We start from the raw sequence: 20,624 nt of genomic DNA, 5'->3' as shown, positions 1-20,624 counted from the left end.
TCTGCTGAGCTCTGTTTCACCGGCCGCGTCAGGCTGGTCGCCTCTGTTCCTGGCGTCTGACCCACCTGGTGCCCGCCCTGGTGCTCCTTGTGCGGGTCACGCTGTTCCCTTACGTGTCTGCGAGTTGGGGATTGCTCCTTGAGTTCATGAACGAGACACAGTAGAGACCCTGGGTTGTGTTTGGTCCTGTTTGCTTTAGCAGGCAGTGAATGTGGCCCGATTCTGACCCCGGAACTGCCTGCCTCCACCGTCGGCCGCCGCAGCCTCTGCTGTGAGCCTGCCTTCTGGTCCCGCCCCGCGTGGGCCTGTTTCAAGGGCTCACGCAGAGGTGTGGGCAGAATTGATATGCAGAATTACACGTGTTCCCTTTCTCCCCCCCCCCTTTTTTTTTTTAAAGATTTTTATTTGTTTGAGAGAAAGCAAGAGCGTTTGCGGACAGGTAGGGGAAAGGGCAGACGCAGAGGGAGAAGCAGACTCCCCACTGAGCAGGGAGCCTGATCTGGGACTCGATCCCAGGACCCCAGTTCAGGACCTGAGCCCAGGGCGGCCGCAGCACGGACAGAGCCTCCAGGTGCCCCAGGCACGTTCCCCTCCTAAGGCACTCTGGCGTCAGGGGCTCCTCCCTCACTCTGCCGCCGGTCTCGGTTTCCAGAATTCTGATCTCGGGCTCCTGGGATCAGCAGGACCATGGAGCTGGAGCCACGCTTCAGCTTCTGCTTTTCCTGGTGCGTCTGCAGTGGAAACCCACCCAGTGCATCTCTGTTTCCACATGTAGAGCTTCCTCTGGTTTCCGCCGGCTTTGGGTCACGTTCAGTTTCTACGTGGTCCGTAGCGTCTGGTCGTCCGGAGGAGGCTGGTCCGAGTACTCAGCCCTTCTGTAGAACCACGTGCATCTGGTCCCCGCGTGTTGCGGTAAATACGGGCGGTGCGCGGTAGGAAGGATGAACTCTCTGTAAGCAAGTATAGCTGGGAAGGAGGGTTTTACAGTAACTGACATTTGTCCTTACAAAGAATGAGGCTCTGTGTGGAGGAGAAACGAGCTGGCCTGGTGCCTCGAGATCAGAGGGCCGTCGGAGGATGTGAGCGGTTATCGGGGCAGTCGCTGGCTTTTCTGGTCCGGAGTCGGGAGGCGCTGAGGCGCTGGGAGCGAGCCGGAGGGTGGAGTGTGGCGGCAGCGCAGGCTGTGGTCCCGCTGCTGCCACAGGGCTCCTATGCTTACATACCAGTTCCCTGGCGGATACGGGGTTTTAGACCTGCGGGAGGAGGTTAGTCTTTCCTGTCCGGTCCCGCTGAGCCCTTCCTGGCCTGACCTTTCTCCGCGTGGCTAACCGTGGACGCCTCGTCTCCGACTCCCGGTGCGGCTCTGCCTCGCTCCTGATGCGGTCCGGTCAAGACTCATCACGTGGACTCTGTGGCTTCCGTGGCGTGTGTTACTGATGCTCTCTGGACCTTTATGTGCTCTTGCTCGCATCCACATGCTTTCTGGTCATTTCAGGCTTGTTTTAGTGCTTGCCCTTTTCCATCCTCGACATCTGGACACTGTCTAAACCGAGCTGGACACTAGAGAAACCGTTGTCCTGCGCTGACAGCCCGGAGCTCCGAGTCGTCCGTCTCAGCAGTTGTGTGTCACGTGGGGACCCAGAGTGGTCATCACAGCACTTACCTCTCAGTATTACACACGCGGCCAGTTTCTCAAAGAAAACCCCGACACTGAAACTCCTGTCGACCAAAATACACATCCCAGCAGCACCGGGCACACTTCCTCAGTGCCATAGAGGTCTTGACGGTAGAAGCGACCTGCGGTTAATGCCTCCTGCTGCCCTTTGGAGGTGGCGTGTGTGGAACCCGGGCCCCGCTTTAGTGGGCTCTGTGCGGCGGGGGAGGGGCCGCAGCCTGGGCACCCGAGGCTCGAGCTAGTGGTCACGTCTTCCACAGCAGGCTGGTCGCACAATTTAAGTGTTTCTGGAAGGGACTGTGTATTCACACACGGTGTTGCCCTCAAGGTTGTTAAGACTGGCTGGTTCCCATGCGGCTGTGCCTTTTTAGTGTCTGTCCCCTGTCGCTCCTTCCTCTAGTAACCACTCGTTTCTTTGACTCCCCTGCCCTCACCTTAAATCTGCTGCCTGTTCTCTGGAGAACACGCCGCACCTGTTGGCACACCGTGTTTGGAGTGACCGAGATGCTGCTCCTGTGGCTGTTTGGGGGGAAGGGCCTTCCTACCACACCTGCTCCCCAGCTGGGCCCTCTGGCCTGAGTCCTGGGGGCTGTTTGTGGAGCACCTGCTACAGGACAGGCTCCTCAAGAGCCGCTTCCTAGGTACTAGCTGCTCTAACCCTGCCCAAGCCGAGGAAGTGCGTTGGGGTGCTGCTTTAACCCCTTTCTGTAGGTTTGCATAGGTGAAAATACGGTCTTTGGCCAACTAGGGCCCTTGACTTTGAACCCAGGCTGAGTCTGCTCTGCAGGGTCTCTGGGGCGGGGGTTCTGGGCACTTGCGGAGCTGTTTGGACCTGAGCCCTCCTCTCACCGCACAGGCTCTAGTCTGGTCTGGGCGGGGTGGGGGGTGCCCTGCGGTCTGAATCGGTCAGAGCTTCCCAGGTGGGCAGGTGGAGGGCCGGGAGCTCCAGGAGAGGCCGCCCTGCTCTGAAGGCTGCTGTTTCACACTCACTGTGCGGGGCTCATGTAGCCAAGTACTCGGGACCTTTGCCGAGGTTTGAGCAGTGATCTTTTTCTCTTTTTTAATGAGTACAGCTCCAGGGTAAGAAATTTTAAAAGGAATGTTTTTACGTGGAGAATGGTTTCTGGTTAGCACTGGCTTTCACTTGGGCTAAGTCAGCAAATAGCTTTCACTACTAAACTATCTATTTTCCTTCTCTGGTTTTTAGAGACACATAATTACTATTTTAGTAAGATGCTTACAAATCACTTTTCTTTTTGATTTCATATATTTTTTCCCACTGAGTTAAAAGTATTTAACAGATGATACTCTTTCTTGTATGGAGGTGGGTTGCTTGGAAAACAGACTGAAAATACATGAGTCCATGTGTCGAACTCTGGGGCTCAACACTCCGGAGCCTGTGTCTGAGCCTGAGGGCCCAGGCCCCACTGCCCCTCAACGTTTACAAGCTTTGGGCAGGGAGGCCTTCTGCCTGGGGGCCCCACACTCTCCACCCTGTGCCCGGAAGGCCCTTCCTCGGCCTGGCCGGTTCCTTCTCCGGTTCAGCCTTCAGCCGAGAGACCCTGCATCATGGAGTCTGTGCCCTGCCCCTTGGAGTTTCCGTTGTTGTCGCCCGTTCTGTCCCCACAGCCAGTCCCCTGGCTGTGTCTGCCCCGCCCGCCTGGGCCGCTCAGCCCCTCAGCGTGAGCCCGTTGGTTCTAGAAGCTGCTTCTGTTTTCCTGTGTTGTGTTCTTTTCTCATAGGAAGTTACTTACACTGAGACTTAGTAGCTTCTAATTTGTGTTTCCAGTTCTGATAGTAACTGTTTCTTACAGAAGCAGAAAATAGAAGAATACTTTTTAGAAAAGAACCCAAAGATAGTAAGAGCTGTCAGTATTGTGGTGTATTTTCTTCTGTCTTCAGTGCTTGTGCGCACGCACCAGTGACCCCTTCTGCCTCGTTCCCAGGATCCGAGTGTGAGTGTTCCCGGAAGCCTTTTGTTTTGTAAAATTATCTTTTAAAGGATGCATAATGTCTAATCATATGGACGTAAGTTTATTCATGTGTTTAGATATTAATCTTACTGGGTATTTCCATCGTTTGTAGATACATATATTTTGCTATTTTAAAGCTAAAACGAACCTCCTTGTGTACAGACGTTTGACTGTATCACTGATTGTGTTTTTAGGGTAGATCGTTCCCAGATGGATTAGTAGATCCAGAGCTCCTGGACTGGCGTAATAAACCTAATTTGTGTGAAGAGTTGCCCCGTTTTGTCCTTGCTGGTTGGGGCTGAGGTTGCTTCCCCTGTAACAGTAGGAACATTGACCAGGTTTTCTTGAAAAGTCCCCAGTATTACTCAGATGTTGAACGTTTGCACGCTTGCTGTCTGCTTTGCCCTCTGCCTGCCTGTGTCCCACCGATGACTTTGAATGATCTTTAACGAAATCGATTTTTAAAACTGAAACTTTTCTGCTAACAGTTGTGGTCCTGGTCCCTGAGTCTTTAAGTGAGTTTTCAGCGCAAAGCCTCAGGCAGCCTGTGTTGCTTTGGTCTCTCTGGCCAGAGCCCAGCACTGAGAAAGCCTTTGAGGAAAGCACCTCTTTGAGGGAGCGGATGGACAGGCAGGAGCCCCGCCGCTGGCCCCCCTCACGTCTCCAGGCTGACGTGGTACGCTTTGGTGTCTCTGTCCCTTACCCATGGAAGCAGCCTCGGAGCTCATCGGATCTAATCTGCGCAGCGCTGGGGTTCCGTTGCGCGTTTTGCCCAGGGAGGGGTTGTTGGGCCTTTGCATGTTCTGACCACAGCGAGCTGCTTCACCTTGAAGGTCTTGCAGGGCCAGCAGTGCCTGAGAGGAATGCAGAGTCTCAGGCCCGCCTGACCTTCTCGGTCTAATCCTGCACTTCAGAAACTGCGGAAGCATCGTGCACACGGCCGTGCCGGCAAGAGGGCTGGCGCTCGGAGCTGCGACACTGGCTCCTGGCATCCCAGGGCTGGCACTCAGGCCCGTTCCTGCTCACCGTGCAGCGGCTGGTGGGCCACGTCACTCCCTGGAACGTGTGCCTCGTGCCCCAGAGCGTGCTCCGGGGGCTGAGGGCGCTCACGCTCACCGCCCTGTCCGTCCTGTGTCTGCGCCAGCCAAGTGCTCTCCCGGTTGTGTCGTGTGTCACTGAGAACGCACACATTCTGCTTTGGAGTACAGGTGCCGTTTTTGTCTGGTTCATCCTGATTTCGCTAGAACTTGGGAAGATGGTCTGATGGTACAGACACCCGTGAGGCGCCTGTGTCATACCAGGCCCTGTTCCAGACAGAGGCTGCAGCAGCCAGTGAAAGAGACAAGAAGTCCTGACTTCATGGAGGTTGGACAGGTCCTCACTGAGAAGGTCACACAAGTGTGGACGTGACATCCGTGAGGGGGCCATGCAGATACATACGGGGTCTGGGGCCGCTGCAGGCAGATCCTGGCTGCCAGGCCCACCCAGGTGGCCGTAGTGCATTCAGTGGAGGGGAGAAGGGAGAGATGACAGGTCCCCTGTAGGTCATGGCAGAAGCTGTCTGGCGGTGGGACGCTGATCCGCTGGTCCCGGGGGCACAGGGAGTGTCCATCAGGTGAGAAAGCCAGGTGCTCACCGGACAGAGGGCCTGGAACTGATGGGAGCGGCTGGGTGGGGCCGGCGCTGGGGAGCATCTTCTCGTTTGCCCTTTTGGCTACGGCAAGAGGCGACATTTGGAACTGATCAAGTCTTTATTCTCGTGTCCATCGGGCTCATGACTGGTGCTCTGCTTGTGAGCGTGAGTCACGGAGCATCTGGGTTGAACTGCGGAGGTCACATGGGGCAAATTAACTTAACCAAAAATAACCCCAAACACAGCATTTCTGGGAAATGCAGGGGAAGACCGCTTTCAGTGTAAACAGAGGAGCAAAGTTGGGAGAAAGGCTTGTTGGAAAAAGTGAGCATCTGGAAAACTCAGAAGAGACGCTCTGGTATAGCACAGTGGGGTGAACACGTGCTTCCCTCCCGCTGGTTATAGTCTAGAGTTTTCTTGGGCGTGTTTGTGTTGTTGGCATGGCCTGGGCTTCCGTAGTGTGGCTCCGAGGCTTTCCCCTTCTGGGAGCCGGGGCACGTGGACCTCCACCCTTACTTCCCCGTCAGCCCACAGAAGGACGCGCTTCCTGCCCGCACCGCTGACACCTGGTCCTCACAGGGGCTGACCAGACCACGGGCCTTCGGTGCTTCACACCCAGGCCGAGGCGTCTGGTGCACAAGACAGAAGAACGCTGCGGCCGCCGTCCCGCTCTGCTCTGGAAGTGCTGATGGTTGGCAGTGGGGGACCCGCACTCGTGCCCGACCTCGGGGGTTCCGCACGCATCAGGGTTGAGAACCACCCGTCCCATGCAGCTGTCCGCACCTCGTAGGCTGCGCTTGCGGTTGGCGTCCTGGCTGGGCTCCCCTCTCTCCCCACCCCTGCTTCTACCCCACAGAGGCTGGTTTTCTGTTTGGGGCTGGTTGGGGCGCTTTCGGCGGGCGTCGGTGTGCGCCTGTGTTTGTGCGGGACCGGTTTGTCACCGGCGGGGCCGGCGCTTTCGTGGTTGGTTGTCCGGACAGCTCAGCCTCGCTGTCCTGCGGGCGAGGACTCCGCCGTGCTTCCCAGGGCAGCCCCGGGAGCTGGAGGCTCGTGTGGGCCAGGCCAGACCCGCTGGCCTCCGCTGTGCTCACGCTCCTCCAGGGGTGAGAATGTTAACCTCCCGGGCTGTTTTCCCAAAGTAATAGCTCCCGTTTGAAACTAGGAACCTTGCTCGTTCTGTAATTACTTGTGACTGTTGCTTCTGTTACCTTATTTCCTAGGAAAGAAGTTCATTTTTGCAATACTCAGACCTTTGGATGAAACCTTGCCAAATGTGAGGGAAATAATCCAATTTAGTTAAATGACAAAAGTAATTTAAAATTTTAACTGTCTTGATAACATCTTGGTAATGTTATCTGAAAAATTGACTTTTTAGAGGAGTCGTGGATGGTTAGGATTTATTTCCTTGGGATATGTGAACTTCCACATTTAAGTAGACTGCGCTGGGCGGCTTTTCTTGTGTGGCGTAGGACCTGCCGTTCCTGTGCTGTGTGCGTGTGGGGAGGCTTCCTGCCGTGGCTCGGCCGCGCCGGGTGGTTGGGAGGAGAGGGGCTCGCCGGGTGCCCGCAGGGCGCTGCTGTCGCGGCGCTGCAGGCTGGCGGCCTATCCGGCCCCTCCTGCTGGCTCTCTGCCTCTGCTGTCCCGGCCCTCCGTGCCCGCACTGGGCTCCCAGGCTCCGACCGGCCGCCCCGTGCCTTCCAGGGAGCGAAGCCACGGATGACAACCAGAGGCCCGCGAGGCGCGCGTCCCCCGCCGCGACCACATCAGGGTGGAGACCAGCGGTCACGCTCCTCATCTGCAGACCTTGCCCCTCCTCGTGTGTAGCTCAGTGTTTCTCACCCTCTCAAACTCACACCTCTCTTGATAAACTTTAAAATCTTAACTTTCCTTTGAAGTTTTTACATACTGAATTGTGACTGTGAGGAAGTCCAAGCCTTGGCCACTTTCAGTCTTACAAGTACTAGATGAATGTTGGCTGTAAACTTTCTAGCTGCTGATCCTTGTTAAGAAGGAAACATGGAGGTTCTTGCCCCCGCCCCGGCTCCGGGGGTCTCGTGTCTCCTCCGGGGTCACCGTGGCTGACTGCCTGCCGTCCGCTCCCAGCGTGTGTTCGAGTCGCGCTGCGCACGGGCGGAGAGTGGGGGTCGGGGCAGCCTGCGTGAGCTTGGCGGGGTGCCGCAGAGCGCCGGGGCACCTGCCGGCCTCCGTGTGGCCGCAGCTCTGTGCGCAGCTGTTTCGGGGCTTTCCGCCCTCCTCCTCGCAGAAGCTGCTGCCGTGAGCACCCCCGCCCCGGACTCGTCTCACGTGTGGGAACTTTGTGGGATGGATTCCTAGATGTGGGGTTGTGGTGCGTTAGGATGTGTAGGATGTGTACCCCATGTCGGTCGAGTTGCAGTCTCTTCTGGACTGCTCTTTCAGAGCATTTTGTGACTTGTTCAAGATTTACAGGGCAGCGTTAGGTCCAGCTGCACTATTAATTTTATAGGGGACTCTTTGATCTGAAGAAATGAGAGAGAAGGTTTGGGATCAGGTGGAGGAGGTCTGTGACTCACGGAGTGTGAGACTCCACCTGCCCCGAGCGGGCGCGCGAGGCAGCGGCACGGCCCCGCGGCGACGGGCTCTCCGCCTGGCTGGCTGTAAATCTCAGCGGTGAGCAGGAGACGGTGACGTTGTCGTCTTCGGCAGGGAGTGCTTATTGTTACATTATCGTGTCAGGGAACGGTTATCAGTGGCATTTTATATAAAAAGTTTTTATGTAAAATTGTTATATGCATGTTTTACGTGAAAATGGAAACTGTAAGAAGCCTCTTACTCCCAGGAATGCGATCATCCCACGTGGACCGGATGGAAGAAAATAGGAGTTTCCTTGTCCTTCCAGGTGACGCCGAGAACCGAGGCCCCGATCGGCAGCGCGGGCGCCAGTCTGGAGAGCGCGCTCCACACGTCGGTCCACTGCACGGAGGACTCGCCGCCCAAGAGGACTGCGGGGAAACACGCCAAAGGTGAGCGCGTCGGTGTGCGGGCTCTGGGGGAGGAGGTGCACCGGGCCGGGGAGCACAGATGTTTGTGATGCTCTTTGGTTAAAGACTTGGAGAGCTTTCCTCAGCCGCGGTGTTTTTTAGTCAGGTTTCTCTACGTGGTGCACATAATCTGTGAACATTCCTCTGCTGTGAAAGTCTCAAATACGGGTGTTTTCTCGGGGGAAAAACGAAGGTTGTTACACTGTCCGCCCTGCCTCACACCACAGAAGTCCTAGGTTCCAGAGCAGCACTGTTCTGCGGAACTGTCTGCGGAGACCCGGGACGTTCTTTCGCGGTACTGAGTCTGTTGCCGTCAGCCACATGTGCCTTTTGAGCACTTGAAATGTGCCTCATGCAACCAGGGACCTGGCATTTTATCTGTATTTCCTTTCCAGTGGCAGCGCGATAGCTCTGCGTGGGTCAGGGCCACCCTCCCGGGCAGCGCGGCTCTGGGGACGACCGAGGGCACATGTCACACGAGGCTGAGTCTCCTTGGTTCCTGGGCTGGTGGGACAGTCACAGCGTCTCACTTACCATACAGTGTAGGCTGAGTGTCGGTGACGCATGGGGCTCGTGAGGGCCGAGGTGGCCCCACCTGGGCCCTGGGATCAGGAGGCCTGGGGCACTGGAGGCCACTCACTCCCACCCTCCCTGGCCTCTGTTCTCCGTTTGTCCGTGTCTTGGGCACAGTGTGCCTCACGGGTGCCTCATTAATGCTTCGTTTTCAACATAAAGCCCCACTGTGACGAGATCACAGAGCCGGACGTCCCTGCCTCAGGTCCCGGTTAGCCTCCGCACTGCTGCCCTGTGCCCGTGTGAGGAAGCGCGCGCTGGAAACTGAAACCGAGTCCTTGTAGCCCAGCTCCGGGGTGGGGCCGCCGTTGAGAAGGCGCGACGGGGCCGCCCTCCCGGGTGGGTAGTTGTCACGCAGGCTTGGGGACTCTTCTCCCCCGACATTGCTCGTGTCCTTCTCCCTTAGACACGTCGCCCTGGGACACAGTGTCCTTTGTCCCTCGACTGTCCAGCGTGGGACCTGCATCCTCTTCGTGTCGGGGGAAAGGCTTCCTCTTCCGCACAGTGCTTTTTCCTCGAGACATAATTACCAGGACCCCCTCATTCTGTCTTCTAAATATAAGCGCAAGATGCGGGACTGTTCCCTCGGTCCTTCCCCTGTCCGCGAGCCATGGGACGAGAGCCCGCGGGTGAGCCGGGTTGGCAGCAGCTGCGGCGAACCGAGCCGGGCGGGCCAGGCTTGTGAGTTGTCCTCCGTATTCTCCATGGACTGGTTCTAAGTAAGAAGTTTCTTCTGCCCGGACTTTGGCGAGCACGTGAGGTTGGTTTTCTTAGTCACGCTTCTCGTGGTGCTCTGCCGGGCCTGGGCGGTCGCTCTTGGCAAAGCCTGAAGTCACTGCGAGTGTTACTCCTCGAGTTTTCTTGCTGCCTTTTCTGTGTTCCACTGGGGGTTTGATTTTTCCCTGCTTCTGTGGAAGTCCTCAGCGAAGAGAGAGGTTGGACCGAGGTGTGAAAGTTCAGGGGACAGCACCGAGACCCCCGGAGTCTGACTGCTCTCGCCGGGTGCCGCCCGAGGCGGCGGTCGCCCTTCCCTGTGCTCTTCACTGTGCGGAGTTTCAAGCACGGGGGTAGAGGGACAAGGACAGTAGATCCCAGCGTGCGGCTTCAGTAGCAGGTGTGGGCCTGAACTCCTCGACCAGCAGGCAGCACCGCCTGCCCGCGGAGAGCTCAGAGCTTCCCCCAGACCCACGTATCGCGGCCCACTTCGCGGACACGCAGGGGACGCCGGTAACGAGCAAGACGGGGTCGAAGTCACTTCCGGTGACGCTGTCCGCGCAAGGAGTGGTGGGAGGGGTCCTGTAGCTTGGCTTTTGGGTCGGAGGAGGTATGTTTCCGAATTACCCCCGTGCGAGACTGAGTATGGCAGGAAGCGTAATGACGCCGCAGACCACTCTCCAGACCTCTGTCATTCTTAGCACTTCGGGATTCCTAGGAGCTTTTGTGTATGTAGGTTATACCTGTAGGTGTTTATCATATGAGGAGTTAAAGCTGGGATTTTTTTCCCTAAATAAATGCTTTTTGTTGGGTGCCGTTGTGGTTTTGTGTTGGTCGTGTAGCAGCGTTGAGACACAGGGTAACATCAGGTCTTGTCCACCACGGAGAATTGGAGTAGGGGTTCTGGTAAGAGGCGTGGCAGTAAAACCTGGCTTCTAGACTAGTGGTTGGCTGCCGTGCTGGGGCGGCACTGGAGACCGAAGGTGCGTTTGCAGTGGAAGCGTTTGGGTAACTTTGTCCATTCGCTCTTTCAACATTTTATTAAGACTTTGAAACCTACAGTAAAGTTCAGAGGATTTTACAGTGAACCCCTGTCTTCCGGATCCCATGATTTCATTGTATTTTACCTGCTGCTTCCCTTAGCTGTCTCTCCATTCATGAAGACTTTGCTTTTTTTTTTTTTTAAGACATTGCATTTTTTGGTCCATTTTAAAGTAAGTTGTCCTGTAGCCTTTTTTGCTGTTTGCTTGCACCATTGCTCTTTTGAAGACTGGTTGTTTGCAGCCTTCCTCAGCCAACAAGTTTCATCTGAAGCGCAGAACAAAGTTGTTTGAGTGATGGTTCTTTGTCCCCTGAAGACAGGGTGACTTGGAGAGGAGCAGCCCAGCTGACCATCCCACAACGGCTTCTTTCCAAGAGCAGCTCTGTCCGTCTCCGTCGGGGAAGCATCCAGAGATGCGCATCTGTAACTTTTCAGGCCTTACCTTGAACTCCCAGCTGACCGCTTGATGAGGCGCACAAGAACTTGCCGTGTGCTCAGGGCTGTACCGAGGCCAGTGCGTGCTCACCAGCAAGGTCAAGGCTTTTAGCCTCTTGATAATCCGTGGATGGCTGGAAATCAGCCGCGGCGGGAGTATATACACCTTGGAAGTGGGTACAGGCCGCAGACGAGGTGCTGTCCCACAGCCGGCCGTGACGCATTGTGCAGAGGTCCCCTGCAGCGGCCCCGCCCCCCTGCCTGTCCTGTCTGCTGCGGTTGTGTCCCCGCTGTGTGTGCCTGCAGTGCTCCCGCTGCGGGCTCTGGGAGGAGCAGGTGGTGCTCTGAGACCTGTGAGCCCCGCCCCCCGACTGTAGCGCCCTCCTCTCTCTGGCGGTCATGAGAGGTCACGACGGGTCAGCCTTCGTCTTCGCTTGGCTGACTCCCCCCCCCCACCACTCTGTCCTCTCTTGGTTTCTTTCCATTTGGAAACCACGGACCATCGTGCCTCCAGAAGCGCTGGGGCGGCCTGCTCTGTTGCTCCCCTGGTAGCGCACATCCTGGTTCTCCTGCCTCTTCGTCTGCTCGTTTCCTGCGAAATCCCCTCTGTCTGCGCCGAAACGCCGGTGCAGTCAGGGCTCCTTGCCGGCGCGCACTCACACTGTGTTCGAGTGTCTTCTGTGCCGCTGATGACTTTGAGATCGGAGCCATCTGTCAAAGACGGAGCGATCTCTATCCCTTGCCCGGGACTCCAAATCCCTGTGAATATTTCCATCAAGGTGGCCCGCTGATGCTTCTGCCCATGTGTCCAGAATGGACCCATCCCTCCCGTAGTTTCCAGTATATGCGATTGTTGCCGACCTTAAGGCGTTGGGAGCCGCACCTGCAGGGCCACCCCAGCTCGCTGCCCCACACGAGCAGACGCGTCCTCAAAGCCCTGGCAGGTCTGGCTCTGCGGGCTGTCGCTGCGGCCGCCATCCTGATTCAGGCCTCCGGCCCCTCTGCCACCTGTGGGTTCTCCTGTCCACTCCGTCCCCTAGCAGGGACCTGCACTACAGCTGGACCACAGTGTCCTTACGTAGGAAGCTTGTCACAGGGCTCCCCGCAATGAACAGCATGAGGTGCCCCTCCGTGTGTGTGTGCACCTCGTTGATGTCACACAGGCCCGTGAAGTAGGGACCAGTCTTCCTTTTGTTCAGGGATCCATTAACTGCCCAAGGTCACTGAGCTGGAAGGTGTCTCGTCTCTAACAGAACCCATCTGACAGCAAAGCCCACGTGCTTACCTTGACCTGCCTGGAGGAGGCCTGCTGTGGGGTTTGTGGTCTGGCCTCATCCTGTCCTCGTGTCCCTGCTCTGGTCTCTTGTCACTCCTCTGAATTGGTGGCTCTAGCCATGAACAAACTTCCTTAGACGCCCTGCACTCTCCTGCCTGGGCCTTGATCACCACGTCTCTCTGCCCGGATGGGCTCTTCCCTTTGAAGTCCAGCTCACATGTCACTGCTGTGAACTTTCTAAGTTTTGTGTCACTTTTGGTTAGTGCTGTCCCTAGAACATACTAATGCTGAATAAAATGTTTGCCCTAATATTTAAATAAGTGAAAACTCCTTGGGCCCTTAGGTTCAAGTGCCGTATCACTAACCCTTCAAGTAGAAGATGCGTGTGTTCGTTTCCTGTCGTGCTGCTTGACGCGTGCCCTGTGTCAGCGTCACGTTTTCCAGATCACGCGATGCACTACTCGGGTTCCTGTTTATGTTTTTGGAGAATTCACAAGCCAATCAATGCAATGTAGCTAGATGATTAAAAAAAGTAAAAAACAAATCAGGGAAATCTTAAATATAAGATGATGGGTCCTAGGAAGGTAGCGGAGAGGAGGCAGCGCAGGCTGATCGACAAGTAGCGGAGGCTCCGGTTTTAGCAGGAGCTGAAAAGCCGCTTCTGAAAATGACCCCCACTAACCCGGACAACCAGACGGAAGGGAGATGCCCGTCGGTATTTGAGGAACATTATTACTCAGCTGAGACTTTTAAGAATATAGTTTTACAGTTTTTACATGAAAACTAGATTTTAGTTAAAAATTTAAGCAGGAAGCATCTTTTTTTTCAAGACTGTATTTATTAGGGGTGCCTGGGTGGCTCAAGGGGTTAAGCCTCTGCCTTCAGCTCAGGTCATGATCTCAGGGTCCTGGGATCGAGCCCCGTATCGGGCTCTCTGCTCAGTGGGGAGCCTGCTTCCCCCTCTCTCTCTGCCTGCCTCTCTGCCTACTTGCGATCTTTGTCAAGTAAATAAATAAAATCTTAAAAAAAAAAAAAGATCGTGTTTATTAGCACACAAGCAGGGGGAGCGGTAGGCGTAGGGAGCGGGCGAGGCCGGCTCCTGCTGAGCGAGGATCCCAGTGCAGGACGCAGTCCCAGGACTCTGGGATCGTGACCTGAGCTGAAGGCAGAGGCTTAACCCACTGAGCCACCCCGGCGCCCCTAAGCAGGAAGCATCTTAAATGTTATTCTGGTTCCATTTCTTAAGTAAGAAGACGTTGAATCCTTCTGTGTAAGACTCGGGAGAAGGTAGGGTTTGTGCGGGGGCTGGTCTTGCATCTTCTCCCGCAGTCCTGACTGTGATGGCTTGTAGCGTCGTCTGGGTAGGTTTTGAAGTGGTTTCCTATGTGGGGCACATTGAAATTAAACTGTTCGACAGAAGATTTACTTGATCGAAATCAAGTAAAGGATCCATGGCAGGAAAGTGTCAGCAACTCCGTTTTTTCCAGAAGAGTGGAGGGTAGAAAGGAAGATGTTTCAGAGGAGTGACTCGTTCCTGGAACACACTGAAACTATTATCTATAGGTGTCTGAGAGCAACATGTCAGTGACATCACAGCTCTCGTAAATCACTTGAAGATGCTTGGGGTGACCCTTAGAGCAGTTTGGACTGGGAACTCCCAGGACTGCAATCACAAGAGTGTTTCTGGTCCTGGTTTTGTCGCTGCTGGCTGAGAGGCCTTTGGGTCTGGCTCAGCCCGAAACCATCTGCGACTTTTTACCAGCCCCCTCCCCCATTCAGATGCCCAGTCCTGTTTCAGGATGTTTCGAACCCCTGGATTGGACCGCTCGAGCAATGCCCGTGTCCTTCCTTCCCACGCAAATTCCCTCCTGCCTTTTCCAATTACATCAGCACGCTGGTTTTTGAAATTAGGTATTGATCCAATTACAAAAGTGGTCGTCGGGTGGAATTAGATGTTTTATTGAAGGCCGTGCGGTCTGACTTGCAGGACCGGAGGCGGATTGCTCGCGTGTGCCGCGAATGAGAAGAGTGAAGTTGAAACAAACGGTCTTGAAGGGAGACCGCCCGCCCGCTTTGCTCTCTCAGTTCAGCACGAGCGAGCAGGCCGGCCCGGACTCGGCTGCCCTTGCCTGGGCCCCATCAGTCCTTGAAAGACGTGCCTGCGTGCAGTCCAGACCCTCGCCTGTTTGCCCCACACAGGAGCCCCCCTGCCTGCTCCACCTTCCCAGTGCGCCTCTGGCTGCGGCCCGTCTCTCAGGGAGTCTCCATGCGCCGTGCGAATCCCCGTCCCTGCCCTGTGGATCGATTTCCGGCCCCCGCACCTGCCGTGGCCGCTTGCACTCTTCAGAAAATCACGAGACTTCTCTGTGCCAGTTGGATGACCCTCTGAGGGACTGACCGGCGCAGCGTGAGGCAGGGGTCACTGTCCTTCAGGAGAGAAGTGGGTCATGGGCAGATGTTTGCGTGCATATGGGAACAAGTGCCCTTTAAAATCATGAAACTGCATGATGGGAATTTGGGATAAACTACTCGTACTTCCACCACCACGCACAGTGATTCTTGTCAGCTTTGGTAACTTATTTTTCAACTTTCTTTTGTATTTTAAATGACTCTAGCCATGTCACACATACGCTTTGTAATTTCTTAATTAATATTACAAGCTCTTTCATGTTTTTGTTCTTTTTTTTTTTTAAGATTTTATTTATTTATTTGACAGACAGAGATCACAAGTAGGCAGAGAGGCAGGCAGAGAGAGAGGGGGAAGCAGGCTCCCTGCTGAGCAGAGAGCCCGATGCGGGACTCGATCCCAGGACCCTGAGATCATGACCTGAGCCAAAGGCACAGTCTTTAACACACTGAGCCACCCAGATGCCCCCATGTTTTTGTTCTTGAAATCGTGGTCTTTAACGTGAGCTCCAGAATCGAGAAGCGGCTTCACCATCTTTGAAGCCTAATGAAAGGCCCCACAGCCCCACACTAGCCACTCTTGCCCCCGCACACACTGCAGGGCCCGTGCGACCACACGTGCCTCCACGGGGACAAGTCCCCTGCAGGCGGAAGAGCAGAGCCCCCCGCGGTGCCTGGCACCCGAGCCATACACACAGCCCACAGGTGGGGTGGTGGCGCCGGCCCATGGTGTGGCTCGCTTCGGTCGCCGTCCTGGCCAGGCCTCCCAGACTGGAGCCGTGGAGTTCCAGACGCCTGGGTTCCTTGCAGACGGCTGAATAGCGTTCATCTGCTTTCCATGCTCTCCTGTCCAAAGATGAGTCACTTCCGCCTTCAGTCCAGTTGGGGTTTTCTCTCAACTTTTTTTTCATAAATCCTAATATTATCTCGTCCTGGGACATTTAGGTTCACATCGCTGTCTCGTGGCAGGGGAAGTGCTGACAACATTTTTCTGTGTTCATTGACTTCATATATTCTGTTGTTAAAAAAAGGGGGAAGATCTGGATTAGAGTGATGTCGCTGTGGGTCAGTTTTTAAAAAATACGGATGGGGAAAACATAAAAGCTATTTATTTGCTGACAGTCTGATGGAGGAAGCCAGACAGGAACAGCGAGTGGTTTCACCGAGTGAAAGCAGGGAGTGCGCGACCTCGCAATGTGCGTTCTCTGTGTTTCTGGAAAGGAAACAAACACCTTTTCTTTCTTAAGAGCAACTCCTTCCTGTACGGCGCTATTTTAAGCTTAAAATACTTAAAACCAAGTGCGTTCTTGGATCTCCCAGGATGCATATTGACCTCGATGTGACTTTACAGAGTTAGGGAGACCTAGGAGAGAAGAGTTTAGCAGGTAAAGGGTCTTCTCCAAAACAGCCAGTAACCTCTGTGCGTGCAAGGACCCATCTGTCACGGTCGCCGCTCTGTTCCCAGCCCCAGGAATTTGACCTTGTGCACAGTGGGAATCTGATAGGACATGTCGGTGAGCAAACAACTGTTGGTTTCAGACAAAGATTGCACATTTTTCCGCACAGGTCCAGATAGTGAATATTTTTGGCTTTGGGAGGCATGGGGTTTCTGGCACAGCAGCCGGGCTCTGCTGTCGCGGGCGGACGGCAGCCACTGACGGTACGTAAACAAATGGTGCGGTTGTGCGCCAGCAGAGCCGTGTACACAGACAGGCCCAGGGCAGCCTCCCGTCTGCCAGCGCCGCTTCGCCTGCGCTGTCCAGGGGAAGTCTCGCCGGTGATGGAATGTTCCATGTCTGCTGCGCGGCACGGTGGCCACTGGCCACATCTGGCTGTGGAGCACTTAGGCTGAGAGAAGCACAACCCGAGAATCAGATTTTTAATTCTGTTCGGTTGTGATTAATACACGCATAAAGAGTCACGTGTGGTTAGCAGCTGCAGTGTTGGGCATGGCAGGGTTAGAACCTTCCCTGGAGCGCGTTGCCCAGAGCTGTCTGTTGTTCTGGGAGTTGTGTACACGGTAGGGAATAAAGAGTTCTGTGGCCCAAAAAACTGGGGACTTGTGAATAAGAACAGACTTGTGTCTTCAGGACTGCAGGAGCCTCTAGGATTCCGTTGTGCCCAGTCTCCCAGGAAGTCTTGGGATTTTGCCTCTGAGCTGCTTGACCGTGAGGCTTTCTAGGCGTGTCCTTGAACGCCGTAGAGCGCCGGCATTCTCGGGGGAGACCTTGGGAGACGCTGGCCTGGCAGGCCGGGACGCCAGCTGTCTGCAGGACGTGGAGCTTCATGGTTTCAGGGGTCCTGCTGGGTGCTTGGACAGTTAGATTTGGAAGGTCCGTGGGACTCTCCGTAGTCCGGGGCCCAGGTTTGTCTGGGACCGGCAGCACTGACATGGAGCAGGACGTGTGTCACATGCACGTTCTGAAGCGCCTGGTCTGTGGTGGGCTGTCCTCCGTGCCGCACGGGGTGATCAGACTGCCCATGTCCACAGACATTGTAGACGCATCGGGAATCCGTTCCCTTAGCACGTGAGAGACGTTGTCATTACGTGCACACCTCGGTGTGGCTGGGCAGCTGGGAGCCCGCACCACCTTTGTAAGGGGCTGTTCTCTGTTCAGCGGGTGTTTGTGCTCAGGCGTTTGCGCTTTCACCCCGATCTAAGTGCCGGAGAACTTGTTCGCACCCTCCGAGAAGTTCTGAGGGGCTGCAGGAGGCGGCCGGGTCCATGCTGGCGGTGGTTCACGTCCGCCAGCACCAGTGCCCCCTGCCGCCGCTGCCTTGCGGGCTGCCTGCACGGTCATGGGACGGTGACGCCATCGCTGGGGACAGGAAGCTCCCCCGAGATGCTGTGCGGGGGAGTTTTGGTGAAGTCGGAGCAGATCCCCTGGTCTGCCCTCATCGCCGGGGTCTGTGCCGCAGCGCTGCTGTCCCCTCCTGCTCTCTTTCCAAGGACGCTGCTCTTCCTTCTCTGTGATTTGTTTTGATGCCCAGCTCGTTGTCCCTGCCACCCCCATTCCTGCGGGTGACGACCGCCTGCTTCCCTCTCCAGCCGGCCCCAGCGAGCGCTCGGCAGAGGAGAGCCAGCGGCGCCGGCGTCCGAAGCCTCGTTTTGAAAATTGCTAAAATGTCAAATGCTAACTAATGTGTACTTCAAGGTTTGGTTTCATTTTTATAATCTTGTTTGTTGTTGTTGTTGTTTTCTTCTTTTACAGTGAGTGTCGAAAAGATAGACCTGAAGGGATTATCACACAAAAAAAATGACAGAAATGTTGAATGTTCCTTTGAGGTAAGATGCCAAGTTTTTTTTCCCCTTTTCTCCTCTAAGGGGCAGGAAGGAAACATTTGCTCTGAGCAGACACTTAGAATGGTCTGAGTGGAAGGCAGGCCGTCTTGGCAAGCCAGTGCCAGTGCCAGTGCCGGGGACGCAGAAAGCCGGGCCTGGGTCCCGAGCGAGCCGCCTCCCACCTGTGTGCTGAGGGGTGTCTGGACTCGTGTGTTCAGCTGCCGCTGGCTGGTCACCAGAGTTGGCTGACGCAAAGGCACTGTGTGACAATTGAGACACACTGTGATTTTGGATTGGAGGTCCCCAGGAAGCGTGGCTTGTCGGCCTCACAGGGGGCCGGGAGCTAGGCTCCGTGGGGTCCTTGGGGGCCCGGGCTCCCCGCCGTTGAGTGCTTTGACACCCCTGGGGTGTGCGCCCTCAGCTTCATGGTCCAGGGGAGCAGCCAGGGCGCTGGTCTTCACGTTTGAATTCCAAGTAGCAAGACACAGGATGAAGAGGAGGGAAAACTTTACTTATTCTTTTAAGAGAGAAAAAAGCGGCCACTAGACATTTCCACTTATGTTTTGTTGACCAAAACTTAGTTTCTTGATTCTACTTAGCTGCGGAGGAAGCTGGGAAATGTATCCTGGCTGACCATCCCCCGGGGTTCTGTTCCACGGCTGTCCCGTGGCGTGAGGCTGTCCTTTGACTGTGCGCCTGCCTGAACCCTGAGTGATAAGGAGCACTGCTTCCTGCGCTCCCAGGGAGGGTTCTCAGGAATCAGCTTCTGGTTCGTACCTAGTGTCCGTGGTCCGATCCCGTGTGTGGTTCACTGACTTTCCAAATGTATGGCTGCATCAAAATACTTCAAGTACTTTTGCCACCGAAAGGATAACCTCTTCATTTGATTCCTGAGGGGGACCGCATTGTGAGAAGCCCTGTTCACCGTGCCTGTGTCTTCAGAATGTATGGGAAAGCTTGCAGGCTGTCGAAACTTGGGACCAGCACCCAGGTCTCAGCACCTGGAGAACCTTGGATTCCTGGTATCTTCAAGGCCTCAGAGGGGTGGGAGCCTTGTGGGGATCCGGGACCCCGAGCATATTGGTCCCCACCGCCACGCTCTGCATCTCATGTCCGGGCCTCCCCTCGCGGTCACCACCTCCACAGGCCTGAGCCGTTCTGGGCGCTGGGCCCCACTCAGCCCGTCTGGTCTTGCCGGGCTTTGACCCGGCCCCGTCTGTGGGCCCATAGTCTGGGCTTGTACAATGAGAGATGTGGTGACTGTGGCCAATGTGACTGCCTGTAGCTTCTCTTTGAAGATGTGAGCTTTGGCAGGATAGACGCTTGCTCTCTTGTGGTCTCTCTTGCCTCTGAGGAGGAGATGAAGTTATGGTCAGGAGTGGGGAGACAGCAGGCTGATGAGAACGGGGCATGGTGCCCTGAGTCCTCGGCAGAAGGAGCCTGGAGCCCTGAGCTTGCAGCGCCAGACTCAGGAGTGTGGCCTGGTGTCAGCGCCGTCACCCGGGGGGGAGGTGTGTGGTTGAAGACCCTTCTGCCCCGGCAGGTGAGCCAGCGTGTTCTGAGACTTAAAGCCAAAGTTTCGGTTATCTGCAGATCTTACTTTTCTTGAAGCGATGACCGACAGAAGTATTCTCGTATTTAGGAAAGTGAGAATTCTCTCCTCTAGAGGTCCAAACTTTTTTTCTTTTGGGGGTACTTTTTAAAAAGATTCTGCTTATTTATTTGAGAGAGCACAGAGTGGGAGGAGGGGCAGAGGGAGAGAGAGAGGGGATCTCAAGCAGACCGCGCTCAGCACGGAGCCAGGCCTGGGGCTTAGCCGCTGAGATGGTGGCCTGAGCTGAAATCAAGAGTCCGACGCTCAACCGACTGAGCCACCCAGGTGCCCTTTGGAGTACTAACTCGATGTGCCCTCAGGGATTCCCAGCCCAGACCGTGTTTTTGTTATGGTAACTTCAGGCATAAAGGAAAGATAGGATCAGCGTTAAAAAGATTGTTACTTTGTTATTACAGTAGTAACACTGTTCATTTACGCAGCTGAAACTGTGTGCTTGTTTTCTGCGGGGCTGGTGGGGAGCTGCTTGTGGCTGTCGTACACGGGTCAGGCTGGGGACTCCTGTCACGCGAGGAAGGGAGACTCCTCGGGGCTGTGCACCTTCGGGAGTGTAAGTGCGGGTGACCCGCCAAGTGCTGCCAGCGCCACGCTCCGGAGAGAGCACAGCGGCGAGCCCACCCTTTTCCCCCGCCTGCTGTCGGCTGAAATGACTCCCCTTAAAAATAAGCCCCAGTAGGATTTTTCTGTCTTAGAAATGAACAAGCTAGCCCTAAAATACGTACGGAAGGAACGAGAGAGCAGTCGAAACAATTTTGAGAAGAAGGATTAAGTTGGAGGCTGCCCATTGCCTGTGTTGGAGACTCGCCATCAGACTCCGGGGACACTGGTGTGTCGGGTCGCCGTGAGCATGGGCCACCTGTGAGCGGGTCGGAGAGAGTCCAGAGTTAGACCCGCAGGTCAGTGGCCGACTGATGTGCACACGACGTGGTTCAGGGAAGAAAGGACAGTCTTTTCAACAAATGGCTCCGGAACCCTTGGCCAG

At 55.5% G+C, this 20,624-nt stretch overlaps 1 protein-coding gene across 2 annotated transcripts in view; it reads left to right on the top strand.

Annotated features, from left to right (window-relative positions):
- The window catches only part of ZCCHC14 (zinc finger CCHC-type containing 14), a 52,554-nt gene that overhangs the window by 12,357 nt on the left and 19,573 nt on the right, over positions 1-20,624 (top strand). For both annotated transcript variants that reach the window (XM_032324941.1, XM_032324940.1), the window contains exons 2-3: positions 8,160-8,283; positions 17,960-18,033. In XM_032324941.1, the coding sequence (XP_032180832.1) occupies positions 8,160-8,283; positions 17,960-18,033 (198 nt within the window). The remainder of the gene's footprint in view (positions 1-8,159; positions 8,284-17,959; positions 18,034-20,624) is intronic.

This window comes from Mustela erminea, chromosome 19 (genome assembly GCF_009829155.1).
Source record: "Mustela erminea isolate mMusErm1 chromosome 19, mMusErm1.Pri, whole genome shotgun sequence".
NCBI lineage: Eukaryota > Metazoa > Chordata > Mammalia > Carnivora > Mustelidae > Mustela > Mustela erminea.
The sequence above is the reverse complement of the archived record's forward strand: the minus strand, read 5'-3'. Positions and strand labels throughout refer to the sequence as shown.